The sequence below is a fragment of the Pezoporus flaviventris genome, unplaced genomic scaffold, assembly GCF_033815535.1.
Source record: "Pezoporus flaviventris isolate CSIRO_AGI_PZ_B2104156 unplaced genomic scaffold, CSIRO_AGI_Pfla_v1 ptg000146l, whole genome shotgun sequence".
Lineage (NCBI taxonomy): Eukaryota > Metazoa > Chordata > Aves > Psittaciformes > Psittacidae > Pezoporus > Pezoporus flaviventris.
In genome coordinates, this window is record NW_026892694.1 from 967,898 (window position 1) to 995,078 (window position 27,181).

General features: G+C 42.4%; 1 protein-coding gene across 1 annotated transcript in view; it reads right to left on the minus strand.

Annotated features, from left to right (window-relative positions):
- LOC133282939 (zinc finger SWIM domain-containing protein 6) overlaps positions 1–27,181 on the minus strand; it is an 85,362-nt gene that overhangs the window by 33,217 nt on the left and 24,964 nt on the right. The window contains exons 2-5 of the mRNA XM_061479311.1: positions 26,377–26,525; positions 25,710–25,860; positions 1,926–2,105; positions 157–333 (exon numbers count right to left, since the gene is read on the minus strand). Of these exons, the coding sequence (XP_061335295.1) occupies positions 157–333; positions 1,926–2,105; positions 25,710–25,860; positions 26,377–26,525 (657 nt within the window). The remainder of the gene's footprint in view (positions 1–156; positions 334–1,925; positions 2,106–25,709; positions 25,861–26,376; positions 26,526–27,181) is intronic.

The following is a 27,181-nucleotide window of genomic DNA, read 5'->3' on the forward strand; positions in this document are numbered from 1 at the left end:
TACTTCTGAGACAGCATTTCAAGGGAGCCTCTGTTCTTTTTGCCAAGCTTTTCATTCATCTCCCCATCATCCCCACAAAATAATGCCATAGAAATTGAACAAAGCAGCAAGTCACAGAAACATGATGTCTTTTGTCTTTCCAGTTTAGCCACTTACCATGCCAGAGGGGCCACCCCTGAGAGTCAAAGAGTGAGTTTTCATTGTTGTCATGGTAACAGCAGTTGATGTATAGGTCACCGCTGATAATGTGCTGTAAGTGGCTGTCCTGCCAGTGCAGATTGCATGCCTCAATGGCTCGAGTGAACACTGTCCGATGATGCCTGTTCGATGAATCTGTCATTTTCAGAATGATCAGAAAGCTGCATCAGCTTTTGCTCATTCATATGCGAATCAGTCATTCACAGTAGTCTCATCTTCTGCCTATTCACCAACCTCCAATTTATGGCAACCTGCCTTGCCTGGCTCCGCAAGGATCAGACCACAGATGATATTTCACATACTATTAACCAACAGCTCAGACAAAGCGTGTGCCATTCACTTTGCATTCAGAGAGATCTACAAACCAGCACAGCTAATGCTAAATAGGGCTTTGCAAAGGAAACATCTAGAGATGAAAGTCATTAAACAGCATATACAAAGCTCCCCTAAAAACAAACTAGCAAGTATATGGCACACAGCTACTCAAGCATCCCCAGCTTCTCTCCTTCCAAGACCCAGAGCTACTAGGATGAGGGACAGATAAACATCACATGAAAGTGTTTTAACTGTTCTCTTTGAGAAGTGATATTAACTTTGAGCACTTTCATAATTTTGTCATAAACATGTACAAATACTGCAAAGAAAGCTAAGTACTGAGGCCATGGGACTGACATAATCCTTACTGGATATCTTCCTATGGCAAAAGTGCTCTGTTGATATGGTACTGTGTCTATGAATGTTGAAATGCCATGTCAGAGTTGCCACAAGCCTGCCCGGGTTGGGCTAAACATCACAAGATCCAGAAAGTAAAACACCTCTGTAGGAAGTTATATGTTGAATGAACTTATGTCCCCAGCTAGCTGCAAGATTTAAAAATGAACCAAGTCTATTTCCTTCAGAGGTCATCTTCCAAGAAAAAGCAACAAGGAAAACCTCATCTAAGCCCAAATCTGTCACCTCCCACAAGCATTTAATTTTAATTTTATCATGATTATATGAAATATTTATCAAAATACTGAGGGTTTTGAGGATTATGAGGGTTTGGTTTTGTTTTTTACCCAGGTAAATATCCTTCATCGTCCTCAGTTATTAGCAAAGTAGCAATCTTTGCTTGAAGATGACTGAAGAAGGCTTCTGTCAGATTTGATAATCACGTTTTAAATTAGAAAGCATTATATTAAGAAGAGATACCTCCTCCAAGAAGGCAGTGTTGCCTCTGCACCCCCTCCCACTTGTCAATGCAGACTGCACATACAGAGCACATCCCACAGATAGCTTCTTTAGTTTCTCATGCACTCAGTTTAATGCCATTACAACAGATCTCCCTTTAAGTAAGGATCAAAGGCTTTGTAACTGCAAACAAAACAAAAATTGCAGCACCAGAAGGGATATAAGATTATTTTTAAGCAAAGAAACAACAGGCTCTTACGTGACATACTTCAGGGACATCCAATTTTCATGCAACAAATATTTAGAAGGACCAAGTGAAAAGTTAGAAGATCTAACTAAACACAAATACTTGCTTTGAAAAAAATTGCAGTCCCAGCACAAAACCACTTCTATTTATCCTTTCTGCAAGGATAGTATTAGTGAAAATAGATTTGGCTGGTCAATCCTCAACAAGAAAGCTACTTGCCCCAGGAAATGTACTGAATTCTGCAAGGCTATAGTATATAAAATAAATGGCTATATTATATGTTGCAATCAGTGCATATATTTAGGCTCACCTTGGTTAGCATTTGCACCCTGAGGTAAAGCATTGGTTAAATTGGACAGCTCATTTCCATGGTTTCCATCTTCCCAGGGACAAACATCCACACTATTCCATTTTTTCAGCTGTTTTAGCCAACTGGCCTTCTGCTCCAACTTGCAGTGGGGATTTAAGACTATACACATCCACAAAGCACCTGATTTTTTAAAAACATTGCTAAATTAGGTTTTCTATTAAAAACACAGCAGCCAATGACTAATTTCAAACTTCTATACTATAACAGTTTTTCTCCCCACAAAGACTATACTGTTTGTTTCCCAGCTATGCCTAACACCAGGGAGACTGAATTCCTGATGCAGAATCTTGGAGTTGGTGTGGCTTATGTAGAGCAGTTGAAAGACTCTATCAAGCCAACTTCCTCAATTAATAGGCATTAAGTGCATATTTTGTATTAGAAAATCCAAACTTCACAATGTATGGCCCATCAGACAGGAACATCAGTCAAAAGCAAACAGTAGTAAATTACCCAAGTTCTTCTAATTTTTGTACCAAAGCAAATGTTGTTTTCTACAAACAAGAACTACGTTGCAACCTTAAATCTTAAACTATGTGTGCTTTTAACATAGTAGAATAGGCCAAACTGTTCTAACTTACTAACGTGTAGAGAGAAAGGAATGTTTGGCTGATGGAGAAAGGAACATCATGGGACTGATAACAACTGATAACAACTAGGAAGACAGTAAATAAGACCAAGGATGCTAGACTTCAAGATAACAGAGCAGCACCCGGTGTGGAGTGAGACTGGAACAGAACAGAATCAAGGACATACCAGCTGCTAACTCAGCACAAGGACCTTGTAAGCGTGTGCAAGCACTGAGGTCATTCAGTAAATACAGTGAGGAAGACTATCGGTGACCACCAGAGACCCCCCACTCAGCAAGAAAGTGCATTCATAATTAGGATGCAAATATTATAATTAGTTCTTAGGATAGCTTATGAATATTCATGAGCATGCTAAATATGTATCTGCTGTCAGCAAGTATTGGGTGCACTCACCTTTGCAAAATGATTCGTGTGTGCACCCAGCGCTGCAATAAAGAATGCTGCTTTCTAAAACTCCAAATTGAGTCTTAGAGAGTTTCTCTGCCTTACTTTTACTGTAACAGTATATCTTCCAGCTTCCCATTACAGGAACCAAACAACTGCATTAGTAAGACATGTATTTTGTAAACACATACTTCCACACTCAAAGCCCAGCAGAAGTACTGTTGATCATATAACTCATTCCCAAACACATCTAGACCTCAGAGATCCAGTAAACACTGGTTTTGTGCAATCTAGTAGGAATTAGATATTTTTACTGCTGCTACTTCAGTAATTTGGTTACACTAGAAATTTTGTTTTACATTTTCTGCTTACAGAGCTCAAAGAGAAAGCTAATTTGCACTGTTGTTTCACATATCCCATCACTTCAGAACCTGTTCCCTGACACTATATAGCAGGGAAGGCATTAACGCATGAGGGTCTCGAGCAACAAGTTTCAAATGGAAATATTTTTCTCTAAATCAGCTGCCTCTTCATCAGCATTATCTTTGACAGAAGCATGAAGACATCTGAAAGTACTGTTTAGCTACAGTTCTTCTGTAATGAGCTACAGGCTCTTTAAGAATGTGCCTTATACACTACAAGAGATTTAAAGAATATGCTTAAACTATACAATCATCTTCATGACAGGCTGAAAAAAAACAACTCAAAAACTCAGTATGTCAATATGCCACAGCACAGGAGCCAGTTGAAACAGAGCTTGATCTTTAAGGTTCCAAGTCTGCTTCTATTCAGTCCAACATGAAATGAGGAAGAAATATCAAAGAAATCTGAAAATAACAACAATATAAGATATGGTACAGTGCAGAACACCAGAGAGGCACTACACCAATGCAGATTATTACTGCACGGTAGTTACATACTGTAGAGCATGTTGCTCTGTTGGGGTTTTGTTTGTGGGATTTTGTGGGGGGTTTTGTTTTGTTTTTTGTTGCTGTTGTATGGCTTTTGTTGTTGTTTGGGGTTTTTTACGTGTCTGAAACTTGCCATAGGGCTAAATAAAGCCAATACTGTTTTTAAAAAGCTCTTTTAAAATTAAATCATACGACTTTCTTTAGACAATCTTCAACACACTAACTCCCCAGTCAAATTATAGGATAGAATCATGGAGCAGTTTGGGTTAGAAGGGACCTTTAAAGGTCATCTAATCCAACCCCCGTGCAATGAGCAGGGACATCTTCAACTTGATCAGGTTGCTCAGAGCCCCATCCAACCTGACCTTGAATGTTTCCAGGGATGGGGCATCTACCACCTCTCTGAGCAACCTGTTCCAGTGTTTCATCACCCTCATTATAAAAAATTTCTTCTTTTTATCTAGTCTGAATCTACCCTCTTTCAGTTTAAAACCATTATCTCTTTTTCTATCAAAACTTTTTAGGGCCTACTAAAAAAGTTTTTCCCTATCTTTCTGGCTCTTGTCCAGCTTTTCATCCACCAGTACCCCCAAGTCCTTGGCCACAGGGCTGCTCTCAATCCCTTCATCCCCCAGCCTATATTGATGCCAGGGATTGCCCTGACCCAGGTGCAGGACCTTGCACTTGGCCTTTTTGAACCTCATAAGGTTCACATGAGCCCACTTCTCTAGCTTGTCCAGGTCCCTCTGAATTACATTACAACTGGTTCTTATTATTAAGCATTAAGCATTCAGCGCTGCCCAAGACAAAAGGACTATATTATTTGCAACATACAAAACAAAAGTGAAGTTGGAGCATATTGGAAAGCCTTGTAGAATAGTTACCTTGGGCTTATTTATTTTCAAACTTTAATTTAAAACTTTGTAACCAGATTCCTGGTGTTTTCATATTGAAGCAAAAGCAAAGTGGAATATCTTAACCACATGTGGTATTTCAATCATCCAGCAAGGCAGAATGCACACTACTGATTAAACCATGACCCTACAAAATGAGTTGCCTTTTCTTTTTTTGCATCTCAGAAACACCACCAAAAGCAAAGGAATTCACTTGCCTTCTTCAGAAGCTCCACTACGCATGCAGTACATCTAAGAGGCAGGAAAGGGAAGAGATACCCCAAAGCACCCAAATCCTTTAAAAACTTCTTTGGTTTAAAGAGGGAAACTATGTCCAGCATAACTACATTGTTAGCAGTGACTGTCTCAGAAATCCACAGTATTTTTATGTAAATGAAGCACAAGGACAAGTGTATTTCTTATAAACACAACATAAACAACTTAAAATTTCAATAGATCAACTTCACCCTGCTCCTGGTGACTTCAGGGCAAGCTGCATGCACATTTGAGATCTCATTCAGCTTTCATGAATGTCCTGGGTTCAGCAGTAGCAGTCATGTTTCTCCTTTGTGGTAGCTGGTGCAGTGCTGTGTTTTGACTTCCAGCCTGGGAACAGTGCTGGTGAAGCCGATGTTTTCGGTTGTTGCTAAGTGATGTTTACCCTGACCAAGGACTTTGTGAGGCTCATGCTCTGCCAGGGAGGAGGGGAAGCCGGGAGGAAGCAGAGACGGGGTGCCTGACCCAGGCTAGCCCGGGAGGTATTCCATACCACAGCATGTCATGCCTGGGGTGGGGGGTTACTGGGAGCTACCCAGAAGGACACGGGCTTCCGGGTGGGACTCGTTTCTTGGCCGGTGGTATCGTATTCTCTTCCCTTGTTATTTTCTCTTATCATTGCTGTTGTTGGTAGTAGCGGTGGTGATTTGTGTTGTACATTGGTTGCTGGACTGTTCTTGTCTCAACCTGTAGGAGTTGCACTCTTTTGATCCTCCTCCCCGTTCCTCTGGGAGTGGGGAAGGGGAGAGCTGGCGGGGGGGGGGGGGGGGCCTCGATTGCTGTCAGCCCGGCACCACTCACTGGGAGTGAGTGAAAAAGCTGCCTGATTGGGTTTAAACCACGACAGTTCTTTTTGGCACTCAACGTGGGGCCAACCACGACAATGACTGCCAGATTACCTGCAGAAAGAGGAGTGCAAGACAAAACTCCCCCACTGAGAAGAGAATGGAACAGAAAGAGCGTCAGACTCAGCTCCTGTAGAGCTACAAAGGCTACCATCTGGGATAAGGAAGCATAATGACAATGACCCCACCCTCTTCAGCCTATGTGGGCTTCAAGTTTTTGTGTGCATATATGTGATCTCCCAGTGTGTGTGCATCTGCCTGTATTAATTTCTTCCTCCTCCCCTGCAATCTGCTCCATTCTGGTTCTTACAATTTACCATTTCCTGTCCTGCTCCTAGTACTGAAAAGTCTGAGAAGGATGTTCATTTGTGCCCAGGTTTTACTACATGACAACTGTAAGGAGCCCAGGGATATTCTTCCTATTCCACTCTTATGCTGCTCAGTGGAAGCCCTCATGAGCTAGTTCTTAAACTAACATAAAAGCTTACACTTCCCTCAAATAGGAGATTCTCTGTTTTCTGCATAATGGCAGAAAAATCCCTATGGGGAAACTGCTGATCACACTTACCCCTTACAGAAAAATGAAGGGCAGCTACTTGTAATTAATTTATGAGGAAAATATCTAAATCCATGTTTAGTGACTGGAAACTGCTGCTTGCAACAGCTTATACTCAAGTTTCCCAAAATGCATACCTGGCATTCTGTACCTGTTTGACTAGATTTAATGATGTCACCAATTTCACTCACAATATGAGCAAATGTCTCATTAAATGGTGAAAAAAAAAAATAAAATAGGGGGGACACACCATGGAAAACCATGCTGGCATGCTCTGCCAGTAAGGAGAGGCACAAGAAGCCAGGAGGAAGCAGAGACAAGGCATCTGACCCAAACTAGCTAAAGGGGTATTCCATAAAACAGCACATCATGCCCAGTATAGAAACTAGGGGGAGTCCCCTGGAAGGCCCAGATTTCTGCTCAGGCTGGGTATTGGCTGGTGGGTGGTGAGCAATTGTACTGTGTAACACTTGTGTTGTTTTTTTTTCCTTTCCCATTTCAGTTTTATGTTCTCTCCCCTTGTTATTTCCCTTACCATTATTATTGATGGTGGTGGTAGGAGTGGTTTTGTATGGTACCTTATTTACTGGACTGTTCTTATCTCAACCCATGGATTTGCATTCTTTTGATTCTCCTCCCCATCCCTCCAGGAACCGGTGCGGGGGGTGTGTGTCTGTGTGTGTGTCTGTGTGTGGGAAAGAAGGGGGGAGTGAATGGTGAGTGAGGGGATGCGTGATTCTGTGTTACTGGCTGGGCTTAAACCACAACAAGTGCACAGAGTTTTGCCTAGGGATGGATGAGGAGCCAACTGAGAGCTTATGGGACAGGATTAAAGGGAGGGTGGGGACAGGGGACATTACAGTGGGGGGTCTGCTACAGGCCATCCAGCCAGGAAGAAAAGAGTGGATGTGGCCCTCTATAGACAGATAGGTGCGGCCTCACATTCACAATCCCTAGTCCTCATGGGGGAGACTTCAACCACACCAATATCTGTTGGAGGGATGGTAGGGCCTGGCATAAGCAAACCAGGAGGTTCCTGGAATGTGTTCATGATAACTTCCTTCTCGAAGTGATAGAGGGAACAATGAGGAGGGGGGCTATGCTGGACCTTGTCCTCACCAACAGGGAGGGGCTGGTGAGGGATATGAGGCAGGATGGCAGCCTTGGCTGTAGTGACCATGAAATGGTGGAGTTTGAGAACCTCAGGGTGGTGAGGAGTGTGTGCAGTAAACTCACTTCCTTGGACTTCAGGAGAGCAGACTTTAGCCTCCTGAGGGAACTGCGTGGTGGAATACCATGGGATAAAGCCCTAGATGGAAGAGGGGCCAAAGAGAGATGGATAATATTCAAGGATTGCCTCCTCCAAGCTTAGGAGTGATGCATCCAAACAAAATGGAAGTCGGTAAGGAACACCAGGAGGGAGGCCTCCGGAGAAGAAGGAGCTCCTGGAAAAATTCCAGCATAAAAAGGAGGCCTACAGAGGGCAGAAAAGAGGACAGGTGTCCTGGAAGGAATAGAGAGAAATAGTCAGAGCAGCCAGGGATCAGGTTAGGAAAGCCAAAGCACTGACAGAACTCAATCTGGTGTCCTGGGTTCAGATGTAAGAGTTATTTTGCTCCTTCCTAGTAGCTAGTGCAGTGCTGTGTTTCGGCTTTAGTCTGAGAACAACACTGATAACACTGATGTTTTTAGTTGTTGCTAAGAAATGTTTACTCTGATCAAGGACTTTCTCATTCTCATGCTCTCCCAGTGAAGAGGGGCACAGGAAGCGGGGAGGAAGCAGAGACAGGACACCTGACCCAAACTAGCCAAAAGCGTATTCCATACCACAGCACGTCATGCCCAGTATTGAACCCGGGGGGAGTCACCTGGAAGGCCCAGATAGCTTCTATGGTCGGGCTGGGTAACGTGGTGGGAGGTGAGCAATTGCATTGTGCATCACTTATGTTTATTTTTTTTTCCCTTCCCTTTTTAGTTTTATATTATGTCCCCTTGTTATTTCTATTATTATTAGTAGTAGTAGCAGTAGTCGTAGTTTTATATTATACCTTAGTTATTGGACTGTTCTTATCCCAACCCATGGGGTTTACATTCTTTCAATTCTCCTGCCCATGCCACCTGGAGTGGGGGGGGGAAAGGGTGTGTGTGAGCGAACAGGTGCGTGTTTCTGAGGTACCAGCTGTGTCTAAAACACAACATCTGGCCAAGGACATTAAGGGCAACAAGAAAAACTTCTATAGGTACATGGGAGATAAAGGGAAGACAAGGGAAGGAAATGGAAGACATGGTCACCTGGGACACGGAGAAGGCCAAGGTACTCAGTGACTTTTTTGCCTTGGTCTTCACCAGCAAGAACTTCAGCCACACTGCCCAAGTCACAGAAGGCAAGTGCTGGGACTGGGAGAATGAAGAACTGCTTGCTGTTGGAGAAAATCAGTTTTGAGATCATCTAAGGATCCTGAAGGTACATGGGACCTAAGGAGATACATCCATGGGTCCTGAGGAAACTGGCGGATGTAGTTGCCAAGCCATTATCGATCATATCTGAGATGTGGCAGTCTAGTGAAGTTCCTGCAGACTGGAAAAGGTGAAAATGTAACCCCCATTTTTTAATAGGGAAAAAAAGGAAGAACTGGCTGTCCTGGATTCAGCAGTAGCAGTCATTTTTCTACTTCTTAGTAGCTGGTGCAGTGCTGTGTTTTTGACTTTAGTCTGAGAACAGTGCTGATAACAAAGCAATGTTTTTAGTTGTTGCTAAGTAATGTTTACTCTGATCAAGGACATTTTCAGTCTCATGCTCTGCCAGTGAGGAGGGGCACAAGAAGCCAGGAGGAAGCAATATTATACCTTAGTTACTGGATTGTTCTTATCCCAAATTGTGGGAATTACATTCTTTCCATTCCCCTCCCCATCCCTCCGGGAGAGGGAGGGAAGAACAGGGGGAGTGAGAGAGCGGCTGCGTGGTTCTGAGTTAATGGCTGGTCTTAAACCAGGACAGTTCTTTTTGACGACCAACATGGGGCACAAAGGGTTGAGATAACAACAGATCTGACCAGTGTGTCTAATCATATTTGTGATAAGCATTCATTGTTTTGGATTAATGTTGATTTATTTGCTCTCAGAGTTGTTGCACTTAGTCTCAGAGTTTCAGCATGTCGTACCTTACTTAGATCCAGTATTTGCTGTTTTAGTGTTTATCACCTCGGGGGCCTGGGCTAAGATTATTGCTTCACTGTAGTTCATGGTAATCATTCATTATGAAACTGGTCTGGCATGCATTCCCAGCGTGGTCATCACCTCTATACTTTGGGAGGCATGTAATGGAATTTTTTAGCAATTACACATCTTTTTTTTCCTCCTCGGGGGGTCAACCTATGAAGGAAGACATTCCCTCACACCCCCCTCTCCCCCACCAGGCTATTTACAACAGCATTTGAGAATTCTAAAGGTTTTGGACGGCCTTTGGATACCCTTGAAACCTGCCTGCTGCTTGTGCTGGGGATCAGCATGTTAGCAAACATACAGCATGTGTTTTACTATCCCATCCTGAGAATGCCCTATTTCGTCTGATCTCAAAAGTTAAGCAGGGTCAGTTCAGGTCTTGTCTAGGGTTAGACAACGATACAGGAGGACTACCAAGAGATTTACCCTGAGGCTGAACAGTCATGAGTGGCAGGGTGTGTGGGATAGTATGGACAAGTATCTAGGCCAGTGCTTTGGAACTTCAACACTGAACAAGTGTGAAATCCAGAAAAATAAGCAGAACACTTAAATGAGTTGTGCTGTCATCCTGGTAATACCAAAGAGGGACAACTTGCTGAACGTGCTGGGGCTTGGCCTACACCTACAGAGCCCTGCTCAACACAATCCAGCACCTTAAAAAAAAAAGATATCTCTGGATCTGATGGCAAAGCAACAGACAACACAGCTACTCAAACCTCAAGCACAGCAGCCACACCAACCCTGACAACAGACACTGCAGCAATGCCAACCCCAGGGACAGACAATGCAGCTAAACCAAAGAACCAATCTGTGCCAGTATCAGTTGCCCCTGTGAGCAAAGGGAAAAGCAAACAAAAGGCACAAAGAGCAACCCATACAGTGAAGACATATGAAGAACCAATGCATGTACTACAGGGTATGGCATCTGAACAAGAGCTATTAATACAAGAATCAGAGGAAGAGGAAGAGGTGACTTCTCGATCTCGGACCTCAACCAAGCTGTGGAGTATGCAAAATTATTTCAGTCATCTTCCAGTGGAACACATCGTCACCTGATGGCTCTGATGCTGGGACAATGGGGCCGAAGGCCACGAACTAGAAGGTAGGGAAGCCAAGCAGCTGGGATCACTTGCTAGGGAAGGAGGAATTGACAAAGCAATTGCAAAAGAGAAACCAGTCCTCAGCCTCTAGAGGCAGATCTTGGCAGCTGTGAAGGAAAGCTTTCCCTACAAGTACAATATTTTATGTTGCTCAGGCAAATGGACCATGATAGAGAAAGGCATCCAGTCCCTGAGGGAATCAGCCATTCTAGAGATGATCTATCAGAGGCCAGATTCTGGGAATGCACCCGTTGATCCAGATGAAGTTTAATGTACACGACCCTTGTGGTGGAAACTTAGATGGAGATGACCCATCATCATGTCCTGGCTTCAGCAGTAGCAGTCATTTTTCTCAGTCTTAGGAGCTGGTGCAGTGCTGTGTTTTTGACTTTCAGCCTGGGAACAATGCTGATAACACTGATGTTTTTAGTTGTTGCTAAGTAATGTTTACTCTGACCAAGGACTTCTCTGAGTCTCATGCTCTGCAAGGGAGGAGGGGAAATTGGGAGGAAGCAGAAACAGGACACCTCACCCAAACTAGCTAAAGAGGTATTCCATACCACAGTATGTTATGCGCAGTATAGAAACTTGGGGTAGTTACCTGGAAGGGCTAGCTTGCTGCTCGGGTCCTTCTCAGTATCGGTTGGCTGGTGGTGAGAACTTGTATTCTCTTCCCTTGTTATTTCCCTTATCATTATTATTATCAGTGGTAGCAGTAGTGGTTTTGTGTTATACCTTAGTTACTGGACTGTTCTTATCTCAACCCATGGGAGTTACATTCTTTCGATTCTCCTCCCCATCCCTCTGGGAGCAGGGCAAGGAAGGGGGGGAGTGAGTGAGTGGCTGCGTGGTTCTGGGTTGATGACTGGGCTTAAACCATGACATATCTTATGCCCACTCATTGGTGTCAATGACCTGGAGTGAGGCAGCACCACCTACAGTGGATGAATTGAGTCTTCAACTCTGAAGTTCAAAGACAATCTCACCCCTTCCATTATTTCAGCTGTGGAAAAACTCCTGACCCAGGAGTTCAAACAACTGAGAGATGATCTATCCGATCTATCCAGCTCCCCACGTGTAACACCCCCCGTCTCAGTTATTAACAGAAGGCACTCTATTGCCTGAGAGAGAAGATATAGGAGGTACATGTCACAGGCCACCCTATGGATTTTTTTTTTATGGTTTTACCTGCGGGATAACAGAGAAGATATGAGAAAGTGGGATGGAAAACCTACCTCAGCTCTGGAAGAATGGGTGCATGAATTGAAGAGGATAACAAATGTCAAGGACGATCATCCCATGAAAGTTGCTAAAGTCTTTGGTGAGCAGCTTCCCAGATGGAGGGGAAGAGCTGATTTTACTCCAGCTCCTGTGATAAGGAAGAATAATCCCTTTCTACATGAGGTAAGTGGAGAATCTTATGATCACTATTAGAGGGGCCCTGCCTCCAGCCAGGTGGAGGTAGGGGATAATCGGGTTTACTGGACTGTGTGGATCAGATGGCCTGGCACATCAGTCCCACAGAAGTATAAGGCTCTCGTAGATACCGGTGCACAGTGTACCCTGATGACATCAAGCTGTCAAGGGGTGGAACCCATTTATATTTCTAGAGTGACAGGAGGATCCCAAGGGTTGACTGTACTGGAGGCTGAAATCAGCCTGACTGGGGGGAAACGGCAAAAGCACCCCATTGTGACTGGTCCAGAGGCTCCATGCATCCTTGGCATAGACTACCTCAAGAGAGGGTACTTCTAAGACCCAAAAGAGTACCAATGGGCTTTTGGTATTGCTGCTTTGGAGACAGAGGAAATTGAGCAACTGTCTACCTTGCCTGGTCTCTCAGAGGATCCTTCTGTTGTGGGGTTGCTGAAGGTGAAGAACAACAAGTGCCAATTGCGACCACAACAGTGCACCGGCGGCAATATCGCATCAACCGAGACTCCCTGATTCCCATGCATCAGCTGATCCGTAGACTGGAGAGCCAAGGAGTGATCAGTAGGACCTGCTCACCCTTTACTAGCCCCATATGGCCAGTGTGAAAGTCTAACGGAGAGTGTAGACTAACAGTAGACTATGGTGGCCTGAATGAAGTCACACCATCGAGTGCTGCCGTATCGGACATGCTAGAATTTCAGTCTGAACTGGAGTCAAAGGCAGCCAAGTGGGATGCCATGGCTGATGTTGCCAATGCATTTTTCTCAATTCCTTTGACAGCAGAGTGCAGGCCACAGTTTGCTTTTACTTGGAGGAGCATCCAGTCCAGTCTAAAAGGAAGTAGAGACTAAGAGTAGACTCTTGTGGACTGAATGAAGTCAAAACACTGAGACAAAGAAATACAAAATGAAATAGAATCTTTTGTAAAAAGAAGTAAAATCAGTTCTGCTTTGTGGTTAAGTAACATTGAACTTGGTAGCTTTACAACAATAGCAATGGGTAAGAGCTTTGTGGAAGATGATAGTGAAGAAGTATATTAAGTAAATGTTTTACAATAAGCAGCTACAACCAAACTAGTGGTTGCTGGCATGACAACGGGACTTTCCAAACCTAAAGTTCAGCCAAAGGATGAAGTGATGAAGAGGAAGATGACGAAGAAATGATCACCAGGGGTCCCAAAGACCACTACCACGTTGTTGTGGACATGCAGAAAGGGGTATGGTATTACGTAAAGCGGTTCTCGGAAATGTTATGAATATACATGACATTTACTGCAAAAATAATGAATATGTATATTAAGCAGCAATATAATCACAATCTGTTTGATGCTTGGACAAGACACGTTAGGAGAAGATACCCCAGTGTCTCCCAGTGCTGCAATAAAGAAAACCTACTTGTCAACTTCTTAAAATTTGTTAGCAAGTTTTTAGAAAGTTCTACAATAAACCACCATTGAGTGCTGCTGTACAAGACATTCCAGAACTTTGGTCTGAACTGAAGTCAAAGGCAGCCAACTGGGATGCCACAATTGATATTGCCAATGCATTTTTCTCAATTCCTTTGGCAGCAGAGTGCAGGCCACAGTTCGCTTCTACTGGGAGGGGTGTCCAGTACACTTGGAACCGACTGCCCCAGGGGTTGAAACACAGCCCTACCATCTACCATGGACTGATCCACACTGCACCGGAATAGGGGCAAGCTCCAGAACACCTGCAATACATTGAAGATATTATTGTGGGGGGTTATACAGCAGAAGATATTTTTGATAAAGGGAAGAAAATAATCCAAATCCTCCTGAAGGATGGTTTTGTCATAAAATGGAGTAAGGGTCAAGAGACCTGCACAGGAGATTCAATTTTTGTGAATAAAAAAGCAAGATGGATGGCACCATATTCCCACAGATGTGATCAACAAGAAAACAGCAATGTGTCCACCAACTAATAAGAAAGAAACACAAGCTTTCTTGGGTGCTGTGGGGTTCTGGGGAATGCACATCCCAAACTACAGTCAGATTGCAAGCCCTCTCTATCACATGACCCAGAAGAAGAGTGATTTCAAATGCAGCCCTGAGCAACAAGACTTTGAACAAATTAAACGAGAGACAGTTCATGCAGTAGCCCATGGACCAGTCCGCACCAGGCCACATGTGAAAAATGTGCTCTAAACCGTATCAGGGGAGAATGGTCCTACCTGGAGCCTCAGGCAGAAAGCTCCAGGGGAGACTTGAGGTCGTCCCATCTGCATTTAGAGTTGGGGATACAGCGGATATGAGGCCAGCTATACCCCAATTGAAAAAGAGATATTGGCAGCTTATGAAGGGGTCCGTGCTGCTTCAGAAGCGACTGTCACTGAAGCACAACTCCTCCTGGCACCCCGATTGCCTGTGCTGGGATGGATGTTCAAAGGCAGGGTCTCCTATGCACATCATGGAGTAATTGGGCTGCACTAATTACACAGCAAGCTTGCACAGGAAATCCCAGTTCTCCAGGAATTCTAGAAGTCATCATTGACTGGCCAGAGGGCAAAGATTTTGGAATGTCACCAGAAGAGGCGATGAGTTCTGAAGAGGCCCCACCATATAATAAATTGTCAGAAAGGGAAAAGCAGTATGCCATGTTTACTGATGGGTCCTGCCGTATTGTGGGAAAGCATTGGAGATGGAGGGCAGTTGCATGGAGTCCCCTAAGAGAAGTCGCAGAAATTTTTGAAGGAGAGGGTGAATCGAGTCAACTTGCAGAGATAAAAGCCATCCAGCTGGCCTTGGACATTGCTGAACAATGAAAAAAAAATGGACAGTACTTTATATCTGTACTGACTCATGGATGGTGGCAAATGACCTGTGGGGGTGGTTGCAGCAATGGAAGCAGAGAAACTGGCAACCCATCTGGGCTGCTGCACTGTGGCAAGATATTGCTGCCTGGGTGCAGAACCTGGTGGTGAGGGTACACCACTCAGATGCTTATGTACCCAGAATCAGACCACTGAAGAACATCAGAACAACCAATAGGTGGATAAAGCTGCTAACATTGAAGTGATTCAGATAGACTTAGATTGTCAACATAAAGGTGAATTATTTTTGGCCCAGTGTGCCCATGACCCCTCAGGCCATCAGTGCAGAGATGCAACATATCAATGCGCCCGTGATTGAGGGGTGGACTTAACAATGGACACTATTGCCCAGGTTACGCACGACTGTGAAACGTGCTGCAGTCAAGCAAGCAAAGCAGTTAAAGACTCTGAAGTATGGAGGACGATGGCTGAAGTACAAATATGGGGAGGCCTGAGAGACTGACTATATCACACTCCCATCAACCCACCAAGGCAAGCGCCATGTGTTTTCCAAGGTTTAAGCAACCACCGAATGGCTGGAAACATACGCTGTGCCCCACACCTCTGCCCGGAATAGGATCTGGGACATGAGAAACAAGTCTTGTGGAGACATGGCACCTCAGAGAGAACTGAGTCAGAAAGTGTTGCTCATTTCCAGAATAGACACCCATTTCCTTATAGACACATGGGCCAAAGAGCATGGCATTGAGTGGGTATATCACATCCCATACTATGCACCTGCCTCTGGGAAAACTGAACGATACAATGGGCTGTTTAAAACTACACTGAGAGCAATGGGTGGTGGGATGGACTAGCCTGGCACAAGCAATCCAGGAGGTTCCTAGACTGTATGGAAGACAACTTCCTTCTGCAAGTAACAGAGGAGCCAACAAGGAGAGGTGCCATGCTTGACCTCATGCTCACCAACAGGGAAGGGCTTGTTCGAAATGTGACGCTCCAGGGCAGCCTTGGATGCAGCGACCATGAGATGGTCAAATTTGAGATCCTCAGGACAGTGAGAAGAGCGTGCAGCAAGCTCACTGCCCTGGACTTCAAAAGAGAAGACTTTGGCCTCTTCAGGAACCTGCTTAGTAAGGTTCTATGGGATATAACCCTAGAGGGCAGGGGTCGCCAAGACTGTTGGTTGATATTCAAGGATTGCCTGCTACAAGCTAAGGAGTGTTGTGTCCCAACTAGAAGGAAGTGCAGCATGAGGGCCAGGAGACCTCCTTGAATGGATAAACAGTTTCTGAGGAAGCTTCGAGGGAAAAAAGAGGCTTATAAAAAGTGGAAGCAAGGACAGGCGGCCTGGGAAGAATACAGGGGCCCTCTCCAGAAGTCATCGGGAGAACTAGCTACCATGGATTTGGAGAAGGCTGAGGTTCTGAATGACTTCTTTGCCTGACCACACCACCCAAGTCTTGGAAGGCAGACGCAGGGACTGTGAGAATGAAGACCTTGGGCCCACTGTAGGAAAGGATCGGGTTCGAGACCATCTTAAGAACCTGAATGTGCACAAGTCCATGGGAACTGATGAAACCCATCCATGGGTCCTGAAGGAGCTAGCAAATGAAGTTGCTAAGCCACTGTACATCATATTTGAAAAATCATGGTGGTCAGGTGAAGTTCCCGATAACTGGAAAAAGGGTAATATCACTCCCATTTTCAAGAAGGGGAAAATGGGGGGAATTACAGACCAGTCAGTCTCACCTCCGTGCCTGGCAAAATCTTGGAACAGATTCTCCTGGAAGGCATGCTAAGGTACATAAAAAACAACAAGGTGCTTGGTGACAGCCAGCATAGCTTCACTAAGGGCAAGTCCTGCCTGACCAATTTGGTGGCCTTCTATGATGGGGCTATGGAACTGATGGACAAGGTTAGAGCAGTTGATGTCATCTACCTGGACTTGTGCAAAGCGTCTGACACTGTCCCACATGACATCCTTGTCTCTAAACTGAAGAGACATCAATTTGATGGATGGACCACTTGGTGGATAAAGAACTGGCTGGATGGCTGCACACAAAGAGTTGTGGTCAATGCCTCAATGTCTGGCTGGAGACCAGTAATGAGTGGTGTCCCTCAGGGATCGGTGTTGGGATCAGTCTTGTTCATCTTCGTCGCTGACATGGACAGTGGGATTGAGTGCACCCTCAGCAAGTTTGCCAATGACACCAAGCTGTGTGGTTCGGTTGATACCCAGGAGGGAAGAAATGCCATCCAGAGGATGCTGACAGACTTGTGAGGTGGGCTGATGCCAACCTTAAGAAGTTTAACCATGCCAAGTGCAAGGTCCTACACCTGGGCCGGAGCAATCCCAGGCACAGCTACAGGTTGGGCAAAGAAGAGATTCAGAGCAGCCCTGCGGAGAAGGACTTGGGGGTGCTAGTTGATGAGAAAATGAACATGAGCAGGCAGTGTGCGCTTGCAGCCCAGAAAGCCAAACGTATCCTGGGCTGCATCAAAAGGAGCGTGACCAGCAGGTTGAAGGAGTTGATCCTGCCACTCTACTCTGCTCTCGTGAGACCCTACTTGGAGTATTGTTTACAGTTCTTGTGTCCTCAACAACAAAAGGACATGGAACTGTTGGAACAAGTCCAGAGAAGGGCCACAAGGATGATCAGGGGACTGGAGCACCTCCCGTATGAAGACAGTCTGAGAAAGTTGGGACTGTTCAGCCTGGAGAAGAGAAGGCTGCTTGGAGACCTCATAGCAGCCTTCCAGTATCTGAAGGGGGCCTATAGGGATGATGGAATGGACTATTCATTAGGGATTGTAGTGACAGGACAAGGGGTAATGGGTTAAAACTTAAAAAGGGGAAGTTTAGATTTAAGGAAGAAATTCTTTCCTGTTAGGGTGATGAGGCACTGGAATAGGTTGCCCAGGGATGTTGTGAATGCTCCACCCCTGGCGGTGTTCAAGGCCAGACTGGACAGAGCCTTGGGTGGCATGGTTTAGTGTGAGGTGTCCCTGCCCATGGCAGGGGGGTTGGAACTAGATGATCTTAAGGTCCTTTCCAACCCTAACTATTCTATGATTCTATGACTTTCAAACATTGGGATACACATTTACCAAAAGCCACCTGGTTGGTCAACACCAGAGGATCTGCCAACAGGAATGGCCCATCCCAGTCAAAACTTTCACATACTGTAGAGAGATATAAAGTTCCTGTGGTTCACATAAAGAATTTGCTGGGGAATACAGTCTGAGTTATTCCTCCTTCAGGTAAAGGCAAAGTCACCCGTGGGATTGCTTTTGCTAAGGGACCTTGATATACTTGGTGGGTAATGTGGGGTGATGGGGAAGTCCGATGTGTACCTCAAGGGGATTTAGTTTTGGGGGAAAACAGCCAATGAACTCTGTTCTATGCTGTTGCCTACTATATAACACTTTTACAGCCCATCAGGAATTACTTTCACCATTATTCCTCAAATCCAATAAATGTAATTTAACCACAGGAAAGAATACCCTCTTAGAAAATAGCTCCCTTTTACTGTCATACTCCAGCCTCATATACCCTCAATTTCACGTACTGTGTCACTTGCAAATAATGTTATACTGTTTGTAAAGAAGGAGCAAGGAAATCATCCTCAAAGAAGATGGACACAACCCATCTTCTGCCCAACAGCAGCCTGGCTTTATTCACCAGGGAAATTGACTTGACAGCAACAGCTGAGACACTCCACTGTCATCCATAACTCAGGGCTTAGGGCACCAAAACTGTCTTGCGATGCTAAATTGCAAGTACTCTTAATTTAGTGTCTCCAACAGCATATATTAACAGCTTATTCTGTAAAAGAGCTGTAACCTCAAGTGCACATGCATTTTGTATCTGTTATGGCGACCACACCATGGCAGCTAGGACTAAGCAAACTGATAGTAAGAAAAGGATTATCAATTAAGCAAAGACAGTCTACTGGACATGAATATGACATAGTTGTAGACACAAGTATGTGCAAAATCACCCATAAATCTCACAATGAAAGGCCAAGGGAAATGTTGCAAAGCATTGTGCACCCCATCTCCTTTGAAACATGAGCATTCCTACAGCTTTCATTTCAAGGCCAGAAATGTAATATGTGCAAATGATTAAACTATGAAATTTCAAGATGCAGGGCATTTGTATTTTCTTTAGCTTTAAGGCAGAACATGATTCAATTAGAACTTCAGATACCCAAAGAAATGATGTAAATATGGATTGGCACTCAAATTTCAGAATTAAAGCCTTGCTATACCATAAAAAATGGGGAAAAGTGACTATTTCTACTGTGTAGTGGATCCTAAAAAGGGATTGCATGAAGTATGCATATCCATAAAAATAGCATTAAAACACAGAAACTGTAATGAATGCTTATCTTTACTGATTCGTTTTCATGGCAGCCCTGAAGTAGTTGCATACAATCTGGCATAAGGAAGAAATTTCTCTAGGGACATACTGGCAAGAATCCTAGCTGCTTTGTCCTTTCCCCCCTTCCCTTAAGTACTAAGCAGAGATAATCTGTTTAGAGCAGCTAGCATATCCCATTAATACAGGCTTGTCTCTCTAATTGCAAAGGGAAGGAATGCTTGAGATAGAACCATAGATGGAGAACAGCTTCATTTAGTTAGGGATCTAGACATAAATATAAAATCTTATCAGAAAAAATCAGAGCAGTTTCCAAATCAAAAAAGCATTATTTAACACTCAATCTTTAGTTTGCTCATGGCAAAATGGTAATTAAGTCTCTCTTAATTGATCTATAATGATTCCTTGCCTAAACTCAGCATTTAAAATTAAGTTTTAGATGAGGAGCAAAGTGTTGCTAATAAAGATTTAGGAATGATCCTTCAGGAAAAATATTGTACTATTTCTCTGCATGACATAACCTTGTAAAATGATATTTTAGTTTTTAATTTTAACACAGAAATGTATCACAAATCCAGAAAACATCCAAAATATCAGCAAATGTGAACTCAAAGTAAATCATCAGGCTGTTCCAACAGTTAAAATGCAGGCCACAGTAAGGCAAAGTGCTAGTGAAAAAAAAAACTAAGACTGATAGAACTACTAAGGCAAAAACATATTCTGCTCAGGAAATACCTTTGAAAACAAGACATTCAGTGTGCATAACAGACAGGACCATGAGGACATCACCCAGAAAAGCTTTATCCCACAAATGAGACTCATGGCAATATCATGAGAGGTTCCTACACTTAAAACCTTTAGATACCAACAAGTGGTTGAGATAAACAGGAGAAGCTTATGCATTAAAATATGGAGACTAACCAGCCAGAAGTACAGAATACCTTTTAAGTTCTCATCTTTATGAAATACAAGAACCAACAGAGATAACAATCAGCATGAGGAAAAATGAGAACAGGTTTGCCAATTTTGTCCACTGCCCTGCCTTGCAAGAGCTCTCTGGCTATACCCTCTTCCCCGTGTGTATTGGGTCTGGCTGGGATGGAGGTAATTTTCCCAATAGCAGCCCTCATAGTACTGTGCTTTGTATTGGTAGCTAGAAAGGTGTTGATAACACACCAGTGTTTTGGCTACTGCTGAGCAGTACTCCCACAGCATCAAGGCTGTTTCTCCAGTATTCCCCCACCTCCCCACCCCCAAAGGCCAGTAGGCTGGGGGTGGGCAAGAGCCTGGGAGGGGACATAGCCAAGACAGCTGACCCAAACTGACCAAAGGGATATTCCATACCATATGACATCTGTTCAGCAATCAAAACTAAGAGAAAAGAAGAGGAGAGGGGGCATTGGTTATTATAATACTTGTCTTCTGGAGCAACCACTATGGGTACTGAAACCCAAGTTCCTGGGAAGTGGCTGGACATTTCTTGCTGATGGGAAGTAGAGAATAAATCTTTTGTTTTCCTTTGCTTCCATGTGCAGCATTTTTCTTTATTAAAGTGTCTTTATCTTCACCTACAAAATCTTTTCCACCTTATCCCCCCCCATTCCTTCCCAGTGAAGGAAATCTACTAGAAATGGTTGTTTTGAAACATGCAAATTATGTAAAGTCTCTTCACCACAAAGGCAAGCGAGAACATATAGATATTGAAAATGGTAGTTCACAAAACAATATCAGATATTATAATCTACATATTGACAACCTGTTTGGCTCCCTCACTCCACCAAGTAGTAGAGACCTATCTTAGATTCTTCTACTTGACTACTTTCATCAGGTTAAGCATATGCAATTTAGTTTAACAGTTTCAGCTTTATTAAGCTGTCACAAGAGCAGCCCTGCTTTGATAACAGTAGATGTTCAAATTATGGCTTGGTTTAGGGTTGACACGAATAATGATTCATTTGATCAGGTTGATTTGCATTTCAGCTTTAAAAATGTGGGCACTTTCTTCATTTAATTTGACACTTAGCTTTTGCTAAGAGGACATTTAAATTGCAATATAAAGCAAATGGGGCTTTTAGTTTAAATGTAGTCTCCATATTTAAATAATCTGTAATTGTGCAGCGTTTGAGTGAGAATGCTATTCTTTCGAAGTGGGCCCTGATGGTGACATGTGACATTTGTATTCAGGTCCTGTATTATCCATGTGGCTAAAGAGAATTTCATTTCACAGCCAGAAGCCTGCAGAAAACACCGATTAATTTGCGGATCCCATTTGCCAATAAAATTCAGCCTCTTCTCAATGTCTGGCATCTGGCAGTGCTCAACATTTAATTCCAAAGCAGAGCCTCACAGCCATCATGATCCCTGGTCTGGGGCACAGAGAAAAATTTTCTTCTTTTATTAAGGATTTTTTTTCATTTTCATAGAGAACAAGAAACTTTTACTTAATTTTTGATGGATGAGTGCTGTAGTAAGATTGTATGGACCATTTTTTCCCCTCTAGACTACAAAGAAGGTTAACTGACCTTTTCTTCAAATCTGAGATCTCAGTTCAACAGGCATCAGCAGATATTTACTGTGCATTTCCATATTCCACCATTTTACCAATGCAATTTAATTAAAAAGACAAACTGAGAGTTTCGGATAGTTAATCGTTCTGATATACTGAAGTCTTCAACCATGGTCACCAAGTTAAACACATTAAGATCAGCATTTGAAATTTACCAACCTAGACACCATTTAAACAGCAACACGAAGAATTCAACCTCCACTCTAAACTCTGGTAAACACATCCATGTATTACTGTGGCAAGTTGGAAGTGTTCACCAGTTCATCGCTAAAGCTCATCTAAATTCTTCTAACGTGAGAAGTATATGAGCTAATCTTATAGCTTTGACCTGTAATCTTAATCTTTCCAAGACTATGTCTTTGGAGCATTTGGCTCAACCTATTATTTGATGTACAATAGGGGAATCTGATGAGCATAATTATATTCTTCCTCCTGATCTAGAGGCTTTAAAACACAACAAAATAGCATTGCACATAACTAGCTAGTTAATTTGAGGCCTTTTAATCAGAATTTCTTATAGAATTAGAACTTTGTATGAGAAAATTGCCAGGCTCATACTTAGATGTGAAATATTTAATTTTTTTTTTTTTAAATCAGCATCTTCAAGCATACAAACCCAATCTGATTTCTACACAATTTACCATAATCTGTAATCAACACAGTTTACCATAAACTTCAGCAGGAATTCTGATCAGAGCCCAGTGTGTCCTTCCAGTATCCTTGGCCAATGACAGACAGCATCAGTTAAGTTTTAATGAAAGGCTCAAGCAATCCAGTCAAGGAGAAAAGTTGAAGTTATTTAAGTATGCTTAAAAACCTATGCCAAAATGGAACTGAGAAAGTGGCCGAATGCCTAACATTTGGCAGACAGCATACCAGTGCAAGCAAGCCAGCCTTTATTAAGCAGTCTAGACTTACATACTTTACATGTCTTAATCTCCATAAGTACAATGTTGTTAACCTATATCTGTGAAATAATTGAGATCATAGACAAAACTTTTTTTAAGACATATGCCACTCCTGATTACACTTGAACAGATAACATGAAAAGTATGCAAATGCATGTCCCACTCCCTTTACTGATAATTTAGGTCTCTGACATCCTAGAAGATGACAAGATAAGAAACCAACATTATTTTAGAACCTAATGATACCATCGCCCCCTTAAACCGAGTGTCTGAGTTCTCTGCCACTACTGACACAGATCAAGGGTTGCCAGGGACATCCTGCTCTTCCTTCTGTAGTTTGCCATTGTAACTCTGGTCTCCCTTAAAACCTCCTTCAACTTTTGCATATTCACATGCATGTTTCACCTGAAAAAGAGATGTGTTTAACTAGAGTGAATATCAAGGTGAAATCCTATCAAAAATATGGCAGCAGCTTCTAATTTTCACACAACGTAGGAGTCAAGGTGGAGAGAATAATCCAATTAACAGATTTTTTCAGGGAACTTGCTAAGCACCAGTGGAAGGAATCCTGGTGTGGGGAATAAGTGGACAGGTTAGCAACATAAACATAAGCTGGAGGTGGAAGAACTAAGTTCTATCCTTAGCCTATTGCAAACCTGAAGTGATTGAAATGTATTTGCAATTGAATCTGTGGTACATAATCAACATATTTTGATACTGTTAGAGGAGGCATAGCAGTTCAGGACTGAAACAACGGGGTCTGCCTCAGACTGCAAATACAGCAGTTGAGGTAGTGGTGAGGCTGGAAGGTTGCACTGCAGCTTTCTGGGACTGGCAGCTACAATTCTGATTAAATAGAGGTAAACTAATCAATTTGATTAATCTAAAATATTGCTTATTTGATGCCGTAGACAGAGAGATTCCATCTTCAGATAGGTGGTGTCAAGATGATGTTAATATTAGACTGATGAAACAAGAAGAGGAGCTGCTAAGAAAATTTTAACAAAATCTCTTATGTTTATTGGCAGCATGTGGTAAGACTGCTACAGGTAACAGATCTAGAACATATTTCTACTTCTCCCACCACCTACCAGCTCAACCCACATAAGCAATGAAGCATGAGACCCTCCATTTTTCAGTACGGTGGGATAAAATTTTGCTGTATACATGTCAAGCTTGGCAAAAAGCATTATTCTCCAGTGAGATAAGGCATCATAAAAGTTACATACTAGGAGTATGTATTACATATGTAGTATGTAGTATTACATACTAAGAATATACTTGAAGGTACCTATATCTACACTGACAGAACTGCCTGCTCTGACATTAAGGCTATCCACCACAGAAGTACATAATACCAACTATAGACAGACAGTGCTTTATTAGCCTAATGCTTCATTTAGAATGAACATAATTTATGCTAACCGGGTCATATCTATTCAAGCCTACCAGACAACATGCAATCAATCATGGCCATATTTAACCTTTAACAGTAGAAAACTTAAATTTTGCTTTTGACTTTTCCTCTCTAAACGAAGCACGCTATTCTTGCTTGGATTTAATGTCACTTAGCTTGGTTTTGGATCTTTAAAGTGTACCAAGAGCATTACTTGTTTTGGCTTTGTTCTCTGTGGTGTTTACATATTGTCCCAAGGGGTGTCATCAGTAAGTTTTGTGTTATTGTTTTGTTTGGTCTTGGTTGGGGTTTTTTTGGAGGGTGGTGGTGGGGTTGGGAAGTTTTGCCAGAATATGTCTCAAGACTTTCCTGTAAGTCTAGACTTGAAGTGTCTTTCCAGATTGAGTGAGAGCACAGGTAACTACTCCAAGTTCCATGAATCACAAAGCAATTCCATTTTGCTGTGTCTTCAACTTGCTTTGAGAAAGCCTCCAAGACAGCATCCAAAACCTTACTATAGATAAAATATATGCATTAATTCCTTTACTCATACACTCAGTGAATTATTTTTTAGAGAAACAAATTAGAATTACCATTGTATTTTAAATATTTCAGGTTTTCTTTTATCACTTTTATCTTCTATATGCTTACATACCTACTGGTTAGTAATTTGTTCCAATACCTTACATCTAGGAAAGCATGCTGGTGGTTACTTAATATTATTCTTTCCACTCACCTACCTACCTTAAAATTATTGGCGATATTTACTTTCAAGTTGTTTTAAATTTCCTCTCCCAACCACAAATTCCTACAGATTTTGAGAACTTATGAAGCAGCAGTTCAAAACTGTGTCAGCAAGTTTCTCAAACACTTTAGAGTGTCTTCAGACTTTACCAGTTTAAATATTCCTTTCCCATTTCAGCCTGTGTTCCTCTCTCCATTGTACAAGTCATATATCTAGTCACAACTGACCTTTCTTGTAGAGCAGTGTTAATTGTTATAGCCCTCTCTTAATTGATCTCCTTTCCTGCTCAGTAACGGACTTCTGCTTTCCTTTGTTGCTATCTATCTCCTCACACTCCTAATGATTTTTCTTTTTTTGCCGTCTATTTTTCTCTAGTTGTGAACTGATTTCTTACTTAATCTTTTCAGTTTGCGCTAATGGCAAATGGCTTATATACTTACCCCCAGTTGTATAGCTACATTTCCACTTTTTGCTTTATCCTTTTTAGATCCTCAGGTACTTACAACCTGTTGCAATCACACTTGTTTCATACCATGCTTCTGCTCCTGCTGTCTCATGTAGTAGATCACAAATTCAATTTCACCCAACCTTAACTGAAGAAGCAAAACTGCAGAAAACTCTATCTTGCTTTACCTAGTACCACAATAAAGTTTCCTTCCATCCCAAATATGTAACTATTTATTCATTATACAAATGAACACCTAAATGATTTTAAAGTGTATACATTTACCCAGTTCATCCCAAAGCTGCCTATACTTGTCAGTCATTGCATTTCCTTGTTGTCTCCAATGTGACAGACGAGGGTCAGCCATGAATTGTTCTGTTATCAACATCAACATGCGAGCTCCATTTGAATCTCTCATCTTTAGCATCTCTCGCACCTAGGAAATCAGTCTTTTAATACAAACTTGAAAAAGACAAAGCAAACCACAGTATAGACAATATTCTGCAGTGTTAAACATTTCACCTCTGTTAAATAAGAAATATAATTTATATATCTGATGTGAAAAAAAAATTAAGTAGAAAAATATAGTCAGGCTTCCCAATTGTAACAATTTTGAGTTTCAGGATCCCATTGCAATTCTGCAACACTCTTCTTCCACAAGTAATCCACAACTGTATTATGCAAGCTGCTGCAAGACCATTTCTACAGGTTTCTCCAACATTTTGCGGGTAGAAAGAAAGAGAACATAAAAGCTGCAGCCAGAGGAAACGCTACTTCATATCCTTAAACTGATCTCAAGACACACCAGATTGTGTAACACTGCTTTATTAACTTTCCATCACATTCCCAAAGGCTTTGTCTTGTTTTAGAACAACGGGACTCTGAGTAAGATGTGACTGGCTAGGGGAGGGGGGATAGAGAAAAGATGGAAGGTTTAGAGTACTTGATATACCTTTGAAAAAAGCAAATTGAGCTGCTTCCCTGATCCTTGGTATCCACCATGGGAGAGGAAGAGTTTAACCTGTTCTTGGACCTGTTCCTCATCCAAATGCCAGCAGTTTTCATCATCTATGCTTGCACCTGCTGTTGGGTCAGGAGCACCTGCAAATAGGAAGAAGAAAAATCATTGTTCTATATAAAGAAGAGAGACTTGTGGGTCCAGGGAAAAGGAGTACTGTAGAGGTTTTTGGATTTGTGCATTGTCCCATTTTGGATGTGTTAAATTTAATCTAAAGGTTCCTTAAAATAGACCTAAATTTCTCCTCAGTAGTCTTAAACACTTAGAAATGACAGTTTATAAGAAGGTATTTAAATAAATATTTCATAATAAAATATTAAACCCAAGTTTTTTCCTCCCATCTAAGCAGCTATTCTAGAATGCTTTTACAAAGAAAATTAAACTTTAAATAGTACTTCAATAAATTCAGTGTTAAAAGCACTTTCCCCAAAACACCTGTTTAATTTTTGTACCTTCAGCAATCTTGCACCAGTTTTAGTGACAGCTAGTGAGCACTGCTATTGATCATAAAATGATAGGGTCATAGCTTAAACCCAGCTGACAACTCAGAACCACACTGCTGCTTGCTCACTGCCCCACTTCTTTGTGTGTGTGTCCCCCTCCCAGCTCTCAGAGGAAGGGGAAGAGAGCTAAAAGAATGTAAATCCCACACGTTGAGGTAAGAACAGTCCAGTAACTAAGGTATAATACAAAACTACTACTACCACCACCAATAATAATAATGATAAGGGGAGTAACA